General features: G+C 43.3%; 1 protein-coding gene across 2 annotated transcripts in view; it reads left to right on the top strand.

Moving 5' to 3' along the window:
* Positions 1 to 14853, top strand: part of slc38a10 (solute carrier family 38 member 10) — a 131197-nt gene that overhangs the window by 53941 nt on the left and 62403 nt on the right. For both annotated transcript variants that reach the window (XM_078225574.1, XM_078225575.1), the window contains exon 12: positions 13387 to 13540. In XM_078225574.1, the coding sequence (XP_078081700.1) occupies positions 13387 to 13540 (154 nt within the window). The remainder of the gene's footprint in view (positions 1 to 13386; positions 13541 to 14853) is intronic.

The following is a 14853-nucleotide window of genomic DNA, read 5'->3' as shown; positions in this document are numbered from 1 at the left end:
GGCATGGCCTGATGCCTGGTGGGCAGTGCCAAGGTGACCCCTGGGCAGGGGTGCTTTGCCCTTTGGGCCATGCCAGGGGGCACAGGCTGGCATTGCCAGGGTGTCCATGCCCAGGGGGCACCACTCCCCAGTGCCTGATCCCCTTGGGGGCCCCGATTACCCCTTCCTTCATTCCGGCGGGGTCTCCCACTAGTTCCCCGAACGCGGGGAGCTAGTCTGAACCCCGCCAGAATGAAGTACTCCTGACTGGGTGGGAGATTCAATCGATAATTAATACACATATTTCAAATACATGCAAAAAAGATTTAAATGACTTAACTGCCTTCCCACCGGTTTCCAGTGTGCTCTGACCGGTGACTGTTCACTGGCTCGGGGAGATGTGCATGTGCAAATCTCTGTTCAAGGCCGGAGATGCGTGTCTCCCACCGTGACCTGGCAGAAAAGTTGTGGGTCGCAATGGGAGAATCGCGGCCTATGTTTCAAAATCCTTGCGTCCTTTGTCTGCTCTTTGTTCTGGGTGCTCTCTGGCTTTTTAAACTGGTGCAATGGCTTTCAAATCTTGAGCTAAAACAAAGAAAGAATGACAGAATTGTAATGATGCAGAAGGAGGCCATTTGTCCCATCCTGTTTGCACGACTTTTTAAATGAGCAGCTCATCCAATACCATTCCCCACCCTTTCCCCGTAACCCTGCACTTTCTTCCTTTTTCAGATGACCATCCCCTTGACTCAAGTACACCGTCATTTAGCTGTCAATGACCAGCTAATGACATATGCAAGCTGGAGAATTAAGAAAAGTAAGATGGGGTTGAGTTAGCTCTGTTGCCATACTTGATGACAAATTGGATCTTCTGTAGCGACTTGATAATCTAATACTTGAGCCAGGCAGTTGCACAGTATTGTAGAGCACTTGATAATTTGAAGACTAAGTCATTAATGCTACTTAGTGGGATTAGTCACTGGTCACCCTTTCCAAATTGACCTGAGAAAACCATCTAACTTAATACCCTAAAACCTGGGGTAGACAACTTGTTGGAAGCTTACCAGCGTAGTGTGCTGAGGACCTGCCTGGGTTTAGCTGACTACATTCTTGCAGTATTGTTAATGTGCCAACTTTGAGGCCCTCGAGCTTTGGCCTGCATATAATTATTCTGGACTTGGGCTAAACGAGGCGTGTCCCTACAAACAGAGCACTTATCTGTAAAAAAACAAATGGAAGTTGTGCATTTTTGGATTTCCTGGCTTGAAGTCCCTTGAGCATGGGGATGGGTTTTTGTGCATGCCTCACCAAAATATACAATGCATCAGGGATGCTGAGGTTATCTGATACAGACAAATGGTAGACTTTGACTAGTGGCCATGATAACTTGATACTCTGAGATAGTTGAATCCTAAACTAGAGTTCTTACTTTATTCCCTCCCTCATAAATCTCATTCTGAAATTTAATCTTTTGTGCATAAGGAAAAAATTACATTAATGTAATGCTATAAAATAAGATCTATTTACATATATATATCGATACCATTCTTTTCACTCATGATGTTTTTTCAGTCTATGTCACGACTCTTAGTGATGCCTTACACTCCATTTAGCTTTATAGTGATTGTTAAATTGAAATACTTATTGCTTATTGTTGCACTGACAATTGATATTGTATGATGTGGAGATGCCGGCGTTGGACTGGGGTAAACACAGTAAGAAGTTTAACAACACCAGGTTAAAGTCCAACAGGTTTATTTGGTAGCAAAAGCCACACAAGCTTTCGAGGCTCTGAGCCCCTTCTTCAGGTGAGTGGGAATTCTGTTCACAAACAGAACTTATAAGACACAGACTCAATTTACATGAATAATGGTTGGAATGCGAATACTTACAACTAATCCAGTCTTTAAGAAACAAAACAATGGGAGTGGAGAGAGCATCAAGACAGGCTAAAAAGATGTGTATTGTCTCCAGACAAGACAGCCAGTGAAACTCTGCAGGTCCACGCAACTGTGGGAGTTACAAATAGTGTGACATAAATTCTGATTCTAGGATCGCATGATAAAGACTCAGGAGGAAAAAAGCAGAAATATTTATGTGAAATAGTGTGACATAAACCCAATATCCCGGTTGAGGCCGTCCTTGTGTGTGCGGAACCTGGCTATCAGTTTCTGCTCCGCGACTCTGCGCTGTCGTGTGTCGCGAAGGCCGCCTTGGAGAACGCTTACCCGAATATCAGAGGCCGAATGCCCGTGACCGCTGAAGTGCTCCCCAACAGGAAGAGAACAGTCTTGCCTGGTGATTGTCGAGCGGTGTTCATTCATCCGTTGTCGCAGCGTCTGCATAGTTTCCCCAATGTACCATGCCTCGGGACATCCTTTCTTGCAGCGTATCAGGTAGACAACGTTGGCCGAGTTGCAAGAGTATGTACCGTGTACCTGGTGGATGGTGTTCTCACGTGAGATGATGGCATCTGTGTCGATGATCCGGCACGTCTTGCAGAGGTTGCTGTGGCAGGGTTGTGTGGTGTCTTGGTCACTGTTCTCCTGAAGGCTGGGTAGTTTGCTGCGGACAATGGTCTGTTTGAGGTTGTGCGGTTGTTTGAAGGCAAGAAGTGGGGGTGTGGGGATGGCCTTGGCGAGATGTTCGTCTTCATCAATGACATGTTGAAGGCTCCGGAGGAGATGCCGTAGCTTCTCCGCTCCGGGGAAGTACTGGACAACGAAGGGTACTCTGTCCACTGTGTCCCGTGTTTGTCTTCTGAGGAGGTCGGTGCGGTTTTTCGCTGTGGCGCGTTGGAACTGTTGATCAATGAGTCTAGCGCCATATCCTGTTCTTATGAGGGCATCTTTCAGCGTCTGGAGGTGTCTGTTGCGATCCTCCTCATCCGAGCAGATCCTGTGTATACGGAGGGCTTGTCCGTAGGGGATGGCTTCTTTAACGTGTTTAGGGTGGAAGCTGGAGAAGTGGAGCATCGTGAGGTTATCCGTGGGCTTGCGGTACAGTGAGGTGCTGAGGTGACCGTCCTTAATGGAGATGCGCGTGTCCAAGAATGCAACCGATTCCGGAGAGTAGTCTATGGTGAGCCTGATGGTGGGATGGAACTTGTTGATGTCATCATAGAGTTGTTTCAGTGATTGTTCACCATGAGTCCAAAGGAAGAAAATGTCATCGATGTATCTAGTGTATAGCACCGGTTGAAGGTCCCGTGCGGTGAAGAAGTCTTGTTCGAACCTGTGCATGAAGATGTTGGCATATTGAGGTGCAAATTTGGTCCCCATGGCTGTTCCGTGTGTCTGGATGAAGAACTGGTTGTTGAAGGTGACCTTCAGAACACCCTCCGTGCTCTCATCCCACGTACTCCCCGCGTTGGAGATCTCTACTGCCTCCCGAAGATACACAAGGCAAACACACCCGGCCGTCCCATCGTATCGGGCAATGGGACCCTGTGCGAGAACCTCTCCGGCTATGTCGAGGGCATCCTGAAACCCATTGTACAAAGAACCCCCAGCTTTTGTCGCGACACGACGGACTTCCTACAGAAACTCGGCACACATGGAGCAGTTGAACCAGGAGCGCTCCTCGTCACAATGGATGTCTCAGCACTCTACACCAGCATCCCCCATGACGATGGCATTGCTGCAACGGCCTCAGTGCTCAGCGCCAACAACTGCCAGTTTCCAGATGCAATTTTACATCTCATCCGCTTCATCCTGGACCACAATATCTTCACCTTCAACAACCAGTTCTTCATCCAGACACACGGAACAGCCATGGGGACCAAATTTGCACCTCAATATGCCAACATCTTCATGCACAGGTTCGAACAAGACTTCTTCACCGCACGGGACCTTCAACCGGTGCTATACACTAGATACATCGATGACATTTTCTTCCTTTGGACTCATGGTGAACAATCACTGAAACAACTCTATGATGACATCAACAAGTTCCATCCCACCATCAGGCTCACCATAGACTACTCTCCGGAATCGGTTGCATTCTTGGACACGCGCATCTCCATTAAGGACGGTCACCTCAGCACCTCACTGTACCGCAAGCCCACGGATAACCTCACGATGCTCCACTTCTCCAGCTTCCACCCTAAACACGTTAAAGAAGCCATCCCCTACGGACAAGCCCTCCGTATACACAGGATCTGCTCGGATGAGGAGGATCGCAACAGACACCTCCAGACGCTGAAAGATGCCCTCATAAGAACAGGATATGGCGCTAGACTCATTGATCAACAGTTCCAACGCGCCACAGCGAAAAACCGCACCGACCTCCTCAGAAGACAAACACGGGACACAGTGGACAGAGTACCCTTCGTTGTCCAGTACTTCCCCGGAGCGGAGAAGCTACGGCATCTCCTCCGGAGCCTTCAACATGTCATTGATGAAGACGAACATCTCGCCAAGGCCATCCCCACACCCCCACTTCTTGCCTTCAAACAACCGCACAACCTCAAACAGACCATTGTCCGCAGCAAACTACCCAGCCTTCAGGAGAACAGTGACCAAGACACCACACAACCCTGCCACAGCAACCTCTGCAAGACGTGCCGGATCATCGACACAGATGCCATCATCTCACGTGAGAACACCATCCACCAGGTACACGGTACATACTCTTGCAACTCGGCCAACGTTGTCTACCTGATACGCTGCAAGAAAGGATGTCCCGAGGCATGGTACATTGGGGAAACTATGCAGACGCTGCGACAACGGATGAATGAACACCGCTCGACAATCACCAGGCAAGACTGTTCTCTTCCTGTTGGGGAGCACTTCAGCGGTCACGGGCATTCGGCCTCTGATATTCGGGTAAGCGTTCTCCAAGGCGGCCTTCGCGACACACGACAGCGCAGAGTCGCGGAGCAGAAACTGATAGCCAGGTTCCGCACACACAAGGACGGCCTCAACCGGGATATTGGGTTTATGTCACACTATTTCACATAAATATTTCTGCTTTTTTCCTCCTGAGTCTTTATCATGCGATCCTAGAATCAGAATTTATGTCACACTATTTGTAACTCCCACAGTTGCGTGGACCTGCAGAGTTTCACTGGCTGTCTTGTCTGGAGACAATACACATCTTTTTAGCCTGTCTTGATGCTCTCTCCACTCCCATTGTTTTGTTTCTTAAAGACTGGATTAGTTGTAAGTATTCGCATTCCAACCATTATTCATGTAAATTGAGTCTGTGTCTTATAAGTTCTGTTTGTGAACAGAATTCCCACTCACCTGAAGAAGGGGCTCAGAGCCTCGAAAGCTTGTGTGGCTTTTGCTACCAAATAAACCTGTTGGACTTTAACCTGGTGTTGTTAAACTTCTTATTAAATTGATATTGTAGCCAGTGCTAAGGTTGAAATGCTTTTTGGGATGTTGGTCATGAATACAGGATGCACCAATGAAACTCTTGTTTCATATCCAGGTTTGGTGTAAAGGGGAAAGTGTGATTTGTTTCGAAAGTGTTAGTCCTTGATGCCCAAATATTAACATGCCTGCCTTAATACCTCATTGATTTTTATATATGTATGCTTTTTTATAATGGGAGTTCATATTGATCAGATTATAAGCACATTGTTCAACAGGTCAATGTCGCTTTATCAACCATTTCCAGATATTCTGATTAACTTGTACTCATTCCAAATAGCAGATGAATTTGGGTGACAAACAAAAGTGGAATTTGCAGAAATCCATTGGCTTCCCAATTGTTAGCTACCACACCAATCATCTTAAAAACGTCACTTCATTTTTTTCCCCCACCAATGCTCTGATGGGGAGATTTTTTATTTGTTCATGGGACGTGGGCGTCGCTGGTTGGGCCAGCATTTATTGCCCATCCATGAGGGCATTCAAGAGCTAACCACATTGCTGTGGATCTGGGGTTACGTGTCGGCCAGACCAAGTAAGGGCAACAGATTTCCTTTCCCAAAGGACATCAGTGAATCAGGTTTGTTTTTACAACAATGATTTCATAGTCATCATTGGACTGATTTTTAATTCCGGATTTTTTTATTGAATTCAAATTTCACCGTTTGCCATAGTGGGATTCGAACCTGGGTCCTCAGAACATTACCCTGGGTCTCTAGATTACTAGTCCAGTGACAATACCGCTGTGCAGTGGGGTATCGCAGTGTGGCATTTTTGCCTGTGTAAAAATTTGGAAACCTATGTTGTTTCATTGAACCTGCACTTTTCAAAGGCCATGATTGTTCCATTAAATTAATGTTGGGTGGGGCTATTGTATTTATGGACTTAAAATTGTATTGTACTTTTGAAAATTGGTATTGCAGATGACAAATTGAAAATATATCATGTTCCAATTTATAAAGGAATTGTTAAAGGAGAACCATGGCTTTATGGCATATTATTTGCTGTGATTTTCTGTTTCCTGCCTTGAAAACCAGATGTTTCTTTTGGCTGAACAACTGCTGTATTACTGCCAGAAATCAGTCAACTGTTTTCGTGACAGCTGGTTTCCAGCTTTTGCTTCGTTTTCTAACACGGAAGTGGCATCCATGCAGAAAACTGTTGCAAAATACATTGACACATGTATTAAGTTGTTGCTTTGGGGGCAAACCAGATTAGTGGACTGTTGAATCCACGTGAAAAATAATGAAATTTATGCCTTAAATTCACCCGTCATTAGAGTTGTAAAATTAAGATTTTATTCAGTGTGAATCCTCACAAGCAGAAGATACTGTTTGATGTCGAGTAATTATGGATCTTAAGATAATGTTGGATAAAATGTTACGATCTACTTCTCTTGCATATTGGGGAGGAAATTCCAGGGCTATAAACAATCCAGTTCAACAGGAGAGTATGTATAGTGATGGATGGGTAGGATAGAGTTACTAGAGAGTAATACTATTCAAGATTTCAGATGGCTACATAAACTTTAAAGTTAGAGCATTTTATGATTCTTATCTTTACTTCAAGATTGTTTTTTGACTGATAGCTTCCTTCTAGGTATTAGTTAACAAGTATAATATGAGCCAGTTCCAGCCACCTTTTATTACAATTGTGATAGTTTGTTGTTGCATTATAACTTGTGCAAACATTTGGTACAACACAGAATAGTAAAGATATAAATAAAATTCTAATTCATACTACTATGGACATGAGAAGCTAAGGAGAAGGCAATGCCGTTTAATTATTAAATTTTACGGTAAGTAATTATTCTCTTTGTACTCCTGCATCTTCTGTGCCCAGAAGGAACAAAGACATCACATACTGTTATGTTGGCACCAGCTGTCTTCTAGCACCTTAGTAGCCATCCTTCAGACCGTTGAACCAAGAGGGCAGGAAGGCGTCATAGCCAAACCTGGTCTCTGTGTGTACATGATGCCTTTTATATCCGATAATGATCAAAAGTAAAAGTGTTTTTCATTCATTCATCCTCTCAATAGAGATGGATACCAAAGGCACTTTTTATTGTCCCCCCAAATCACTGTCTGTGATTATACTAGGACAGTTTAAGGATCCAGGTGAATACTTCCCACATTTACATGGTTCTTTTTCAAAATAAATGCTGCAACATATTCTCTAGACTGATAGTATAATGTACACAGCCTTATTGATGTGCTACCTCAAGGGTTCCCAGGGATCCTCTAATTTCCCAAATATTGATTGGAATCTCCCTAGAGTAAGGGGTGTAGATGGGGAGGAGTTTGTTAGGTGTGTTCAGGAAGGTTTCTTGACACAGTATGTAGAGAAGCCTACAAGAGGAGAGGCTATACTTGATTCAGTATTGGGAAATGAACCTGGGCAGGCGTCAGATCTCTCTGGGAGAGCATTTTGGAGATAGTGATCATAATTCTATCTCCTTTACAATAGCATTGGAGAGAGATAGAATCAGGCAAGTTAGAAGAGTGTTTAATTGGAGTAAGGGGAATTATGAGGCTATCAGGCAGGAAATTGGAGGCTTAAATTGGAAAGAGGTTTTCTCAGGGAAATGTACGGAAAAAGTGTGGCAAATTTTCAGGGAATATTTGTCTGGAGTGCTGCATAGCAACGTTCCAATGAGACAGGGAAGTTATGGTAGGTTACAGGAACCGTGGTGTACAAAGGCTGTAATGAATCTAGTCAAGAAGAAAAAAAAAGCTTACAAAAGGTTCAGGGAGCTAGGTAATGTTAGAGATCTTGAAGAGTATGCGGCTAATAGGAAGGATCTTAAGAAGGAAATTAGGAGAGCCAGAAGGGGTCATGAGAAGGCCTTGGCAGGCAGGATTAAGGAAAACCCCAAGGCATTCTACAAGTATGTGAAGAGCAAGAGGATAAGATGTGAAAGAATAGGACCTATCAAGTGTGACGGTGGGAAAGTTTGTATGGAACCGGAAGAAATCGCAGAGATACTTAATGAATACTTTACTTCAGTATTCACTATGGAAAAGGATCTTGGTGGTTGTAGTGCAGACTTGCAGCGGACTGAAAAGCCACAGTGGTTAGCACTGCTGCTTCACAGCTCCAGGGACCTGGGTTTGATTCCCAGCTTGGGTCACTGTCTGTGTGGAGTTTGCACATTCTCCTCGTGTCTGCGTGGGTTTCCTCCGGGTGCTCCGGTTTCCTCCCACAGTCCAAAGATGTGTGGGTTAGGTTGATTGGCCATGCTAAAATTGCCCTTAGTGTCCTGGGATGCGTAGGTTAGAGGGATTAGTGGGTAAATATGTAGGGATATGGGGGTAGGGTCTGGGTGGGATTGTGGTCTGTGCAGACTCGATGGGCTGAATGGCCTCTTTCTGTGCTGTAGGGTTTCTAAGATTCTACAGATGTGTTGGAGCTTTTGAAAAGCATCAAGTTAGATAAGTTGCCGGGACCAGATGGGATGTACCCCAGGCTACTGTGGGAGGTGAGGGAGGAGATTGCAGAGCTTCTGGCGATGATCTTTGCATCATCAATGGAGACGGGAGAGGTTCCGGAGGATTGCGGATGTTGTTCCCTTATTCAAGAAAGGGAGTAGAGATAGCCCTGGAAATTATAGACCAGTGAGTCTAACCTCAGTTCCATAGAGCTGGCTTGTGCACAGAAGGCAAAGAGTGGTTATAGATGGGTCATATTCTGCATGGAGGTCGGTCACCAGTGGAGTGCCCAGGGATCTGTTCTGGGACCCTTGCTCTTTTTGTGATTTTTTAAAATAAATAATCTGGATGAGGAAGTGGAGGGATGGGTTGGTAAGTTTGCTGATGACACAAAAAGGTTGGAGGGGTTGTGGATAGGGTGGAGGGATGTCAGAAGTTGCAGCGAGACATTGATAGGATGCAAGACTGGGCGGAGAAGTGGCAGGTGGAGTTCAACCCAGATAAGTGTGAGGTGGTTCATTTTGGCAGGTCAAATAGGATGGCGGAATATAATAATGATAGGACTCTTGGCAGAGTGGAAGATCAGAAGGATCTTTGGGTCCAAGTTCATAGGATGCTCAAAGCAGCTGTGCAGGTTGAAGCTGTGGTTAAAAAGGCGTATGGTGTACTGGCTTTCATCAATCGAGGAATTGAGTTTAGGAGTCGTGAGATAATGTTGCAACTATATAAGACCCTGGTCAGACCACACTTGGAGTACTGTGCTCAGTTCTGGTCGCCCCATTACAGGAAGGATGTGGAAGCCATAGAAAGGGTGCAGAGGAGATTTACAAGGATGTTGCCTGGGTTGGGGAGCATGCCTTATGAGGATAGGTTGAGTGAGCTCGGCCTTTTCTCTTTGGAGAAACTAAGAATGAGGGGGTGACCTGATAGAGGTGTATCAGATGTTGAGAGGTATTGATCGAGTAGATAGTCGGAGGCTTTTTCCCAGGGCTGAAATGGTTGCCACAAGAGGACACAGGTTTAAGGTGCTGGGGAGTAGGTACAGAGGAGATATCAGGGGTAAGTTTTTCACTCAGAGGGTGGTGGGTGCGTGGAATGGGCTGCCGGCAACAGGGGTGGAGGCGGATTCGATAGGGTCTTTTAAGAGACTTTTAGATAAGTACATGGAACTTCGTAAGATAGAGGATTATAGGTAAGCCTAGTAATCGCTAAGGTAGGGACATGTTCGGCACAGCTTTGTGGGCTGAAGGGCGTATATTGGGCTGTAGTTTTTCTATGTTTCTAATCTCCAGGGGCTCCGCGAAGCTGGTTGCTGCCGTGTGATGGGTAAATGCCAGTTCAAACGCACAAAGTTTATAAAGAATTAGACAATCAAATGGGCCAATCAGAGCAAGACTTCTTTGAGCACTGGCTGTAGATAAGTTAGGTAGTCGGTTCAGGCCTTGGGAAAGGAGGGGTCCGGAACTGGGGGAGCATGCGAGTTTGGGCGGGGTGGGGGAGTGTTGGGGGGGGTGGAGTGTGTGCGCACATGCGAACTTGAGAGAGGGGCGAGTGGTGTGTATGAACGCAGGAGAGAGAGACGCAAGTTAATTAAGGCGAGAGAGAGACACTAGCATGAGGGAGAAAGGGGACACGAGGGGCCCTCCCAACGTAAAATAACAAAGGGCAAGACTTTTATATTTTTAATCAGAACTTTTTGATTATTAATAGATTAATATCTTCAGAGTCCTAGAGTGGCCTTCAGCCTATCGATTCTGCACTGAACAAAACTACACTAAATCTACACTAATCACTCTCTCCAACACTTTGCTCATAGCCTTGAATGTTACGACATTTCAAGTGCTCATCCATGTGCATTTTAAAAATTCCCACCTCTATTACTCTCCCAGGCAATGCATTCCAGACTCTCACCACCCTCTGAGTGAAAAACATTTTCCTCTGTTCCCCTGTAAATCTCTGCCCCTCACCTTAAAATTATGTCCTCTTGTTACTGACCCTTCAACTAAGGGAACAGTCGCTTCCTATCCACCCTGTCCATACACCTCAATCAGGTCCCCCCTCGGCCTTCTCTGCTCTAAAGGAAACAAGATCCAGTCTCTCTTCATTGTTCAAATGCTCCATCTCGGGCAACATCCTGGTGGATATAGCTAGAAAATTATTGTTTACATTAGATTTGTGTGTTCGCTCCTATTTCACGGCAAAAAAAAGGGGCTCCAACATTAAAAGAATTGGGGTTCCCTGATGCTCGTGGTAGGTCATGAGGGGTTTCGCAGCTTGAAAGGTTTGGGAAACCCTGTGTTACAGCAAAGAATAAGAAGCATCAAGTGGCTAATTGGTTTCATAATGAGCACAAGATCACATGTTAATCTTGCACAGCAGTGTGTGAAAGGCCAGCCTTGGAAGGAGTGTCTGGGACAAGTACTGAATTTTTATTTAATTGTATTTTAATTTTACCTGGGCTTTGCTGCTCACGTGTGAGTTAGTATTTGAACTTGTTTATGTACATTGGTGGTTTTGAAGTATTGAACCAGTTATTATATCTTGACATTGAGAAGAATGAACCATAGTCTTTTGGATGGGTGCTGCAGCACAACTGATACAGATTTGCCAAAATGGAACGCAAGTTATTTGAATAAGAAAATTAAATACCTAAATACTATATAATACTAAAATGATGTAAAGGAAAATTAGTGGCATTGTGACTCATTGATTTCTCATAATGATCACTACGACTAGATGAGAAGGGGTAAAACGATTGCCGAGTCATATGATCTGCTGTGTGTTCTGCTTGACAACAGGCCTGTGTGCTTTGGTTATTGTGGTGGCTGTGGGGACCGGACTGAGGGCTGTTGAAATGACCAGGCTTGGTTTAACACCTGAAAACAAAGCCCAAGCAGAGATTCCAATTGCAGACTTTCTGCCTCAGAAATTTTAAGGAGCAAAGAGAGAGAGAGAGAGATTGCACCAGTCTAGCAGTTGCTATGGTTTTCAAAGGGGAAAGGCTGTATTCCCTGTTAGTTTCCAGAGAGAATGCTGGGGAAGGCTTGGCAAGTGGTTGAAGAGAAGGAACGCACAGCGATTTAAGGATACTGTAAGATTACTCTTGCGAAATTAGGAGAAAGGAATCCCAGGAGTGGGTCTTGCTGTTGAAAAGGTAATAAGTTTGTTGGCACCTTCTCGAGGACAATTGGGATAATCTTGTGTAGTTTAGAGTATGAGCTGGCTACTGAGTATCTTTAATTGATGTTTGTTACAGCAAAAGTCTTAAAATGTGAAGTCTTGTCATTTGATTCCTTTTAAGTTGGTCACTGGATGTTCAAATACCTTTATAAAGTTATCAGTTTGTACAGGGACAACAGAACAAGGCACAAATCAAGAGTGCGATACTCTCCACTTGCCTGGATGAGTGCAAGCTCAGTACTATCCAGGATAAAGTAGCCTGTTTGATCAGTATTCTATCCACCATCTTAAACATTCACTTCCTCAATCGCGGGGGCGCAGTTCAGAAATATGTTTTCACCTCTTCCCTGTCACCCGGGAACCAGCAGTACAACTGCAGAGGGTCCTGATCTGACACAGCAATTTGATACCAGTTGTTGCAGGCCATCTCTCATTATTTGGATTTGATACAGTGTGGGATAATGTCAAATTGGGTTTATAAACAGCTCATCTGCTGGCCACAAGAATTTGATTCTGGGCTTAGCAGTCAGATTGATAGTTACAATACAAAAGCAGCCTTGGGTTATAAAAAGAGGTCACGAAGCTCTCCGTGCTCATTTTAAAAAAATAATATAATTACCATTTAATAATCTGACTGCTTATTGAACAAAATGTGTCTCGACTGTTGTGTTACTACTGTCTTGTATTTAGTAAGCACAGAATGTAATTTGCTTAAAAAACCTTTTCAGGCTCTTTTATGATATTAACTGGACAATGGGTTGTGTGTAGGCTGTTGGTTGTGCTCCTTGTTTTCACTTCCTGCAGTAATTACCAAACCTAACATTAGCAGGTTACCATTGAATCATGTCTGCTGTTGGCAAGTTGGTAAATTATATGTCGGATTATTTCCACCAGAATTCTTCAGCCATGGCTACAGCAGAATTCCTGTTTTGGATGGCATTATGAATGCTGAAAGGTGATGCCGTAATACTAGCCATTTTAAGAAGCGATTCTCCAATATAACTACACCAGAGACCACTGTAACGATTCTATCTATTAAGTGGTTATTCTTTTGAACTTTTTATTTTAACATGTAACAAGCCATTTTCAGCAAGGGACAACATTGTTTGAAAAGTCTTTCCTTGCAAAGGAAAGGAGTTTGGAATATCCCTTGTGGAAAATACAAGGTACTTTTGATCAAATAAGGATTGTATGTTTTGACACTTATGCTTTTTGACACTTAAGGTTTGTGTTCTGGCATTTAAATGAGAAGTTTTTATATGACTGAAAATGCCTAACATTACATTATTAAACTACAATCATTGGTTGTTGGATTTTTCTATTGACCTCACCCAATTTTAGATAAAACAATGAATGTGTCTTTGAAATGGTTGAAAGTTGGCGAATACTACATATCTGTTGATATATTTGAATTTCTTCAGATTATTCTGTGGGTCGGTCTCGTTATTCTGGTGATCAGCACATTTACTACTCTGACTGCTACAAGTGAACAACCAGTGACACCCGAAAAGCCACCACAGGACATTGACCATGAGAAGCTGCAAAATGAAATGGACCAGCAACAGAAAATCTCAGGTAAGTGTGAGAGTGTAGAAGACAAGACCTGGGTGATTTTAAAGATTCTAACAGGCCTTGTTATACCTTGGCACTGAGAAGCATGAACCACAGTTTAATTGATGGCTAGCAGATATGATCTTGTTAAAATGTAACAAGTTATTTGGGTAAGAAATTTAAATGTATAAATACTAAAATGATGTAAAGGAAAATTAGTGGCATTGTGATTTACTGATTATTTGTAATGAACTAACTTGCACTCTACCAGTGGAAGAGATGAGAGGGAAGTGCCAGAAAGGCTTTCAGTTGAGTGCAACATTGATGCATGTGTACTTTGGTTTTAAATTAAACATTTTTTGAACAATTGATGGTTATTCTTTACACTTGGTTTTCATTCTGATCCCCCATCAATGCTTTTGACATAATAGCACAGAACCATGAATACTAATGACCTAACAGATGCCCTGATCTTTGGGTAACAGAGAAGAAAGCCACCAGATACAGGCATGGATGGGGTGGGGGAGCAGATGAGCGTCTCACTAATATGTTCAGATAGTATAGCAAAATAATAGAAGTAGTAAACTCTTTTGAAGTATTGTGTATATGTTATGCTTTCCAGTAAATGATGCAGGTAAAACAAATAGCGTTGAATTATTATAGTGCAGATTTTAAAAACATTTTCTCTGCCACAGTTATAGGTTTCCATTATTTTAAAAATAGTGTGCACTGAACAATGTTAGTCTAATTTGAAGAAAATAATTAAGAAATTTCACGCATTTTACAGACTCATCTTGCCCGAAACTTTTCATTATTAATATCTATCCTTGACTTGGGATCTGTATGTTCTCTAATAATCTGCCCTTTGCAGATTTGTGTGACGTGATACTTAGTTTGTTTACAGGTTTAAATGTAATTAAATTGTAAATGTTGGATTGGTGCATATTAAACAGAAACTGAGGTTTTTTTAGATTTATTCAGTTAGTTTAGATGATATGAAAAAGACAAAGATATAAGCATAAATCCATAATGACTCAGTTCTATTTGAAAGAAAATTTCTGCTCTTGCAAGTTTGGCACATATCCTTTGCTTTGGATTGTATCCAAAGTTACCCTCACGTACAGTGTAATGGAGTAGTTTGACCTGATGGCAGACCTTGGAAGATATTCTGGTGCTGCTTTGGAGACTTGCTTTCAGTCCCTTAGGGTTTCAGACTATCTTAATGATATATTCTTAAATACAATTGACAAATGCTATTATGAGCCCTAAATTCTACTTTTTGTAGCTTTTACTTTAACACGAATCAGAACCAACGCAGATGAAACTTGAATCAACAG

The sequence above is a fragment of the Mustelus asterias genome, chromosome 12, assembly GCF_964213995.1.
Source record: "Mustelus asterias chromosome 12, sMusAst1.hap1.1, whole genome shotgun sequence".
Classification (NCBI taxonomy): domain Eukaryota; kingdom Metazoa; phylum Chordata; class Chondrichthyes; order Carcharhiniformes; family Triakidae; genus Mustelus; species Mustelus asterias.
Note: the sequence above shows the minus strand (reverse complement) of the source record. Positions and strands in the feature narration are given on the sequence as shown.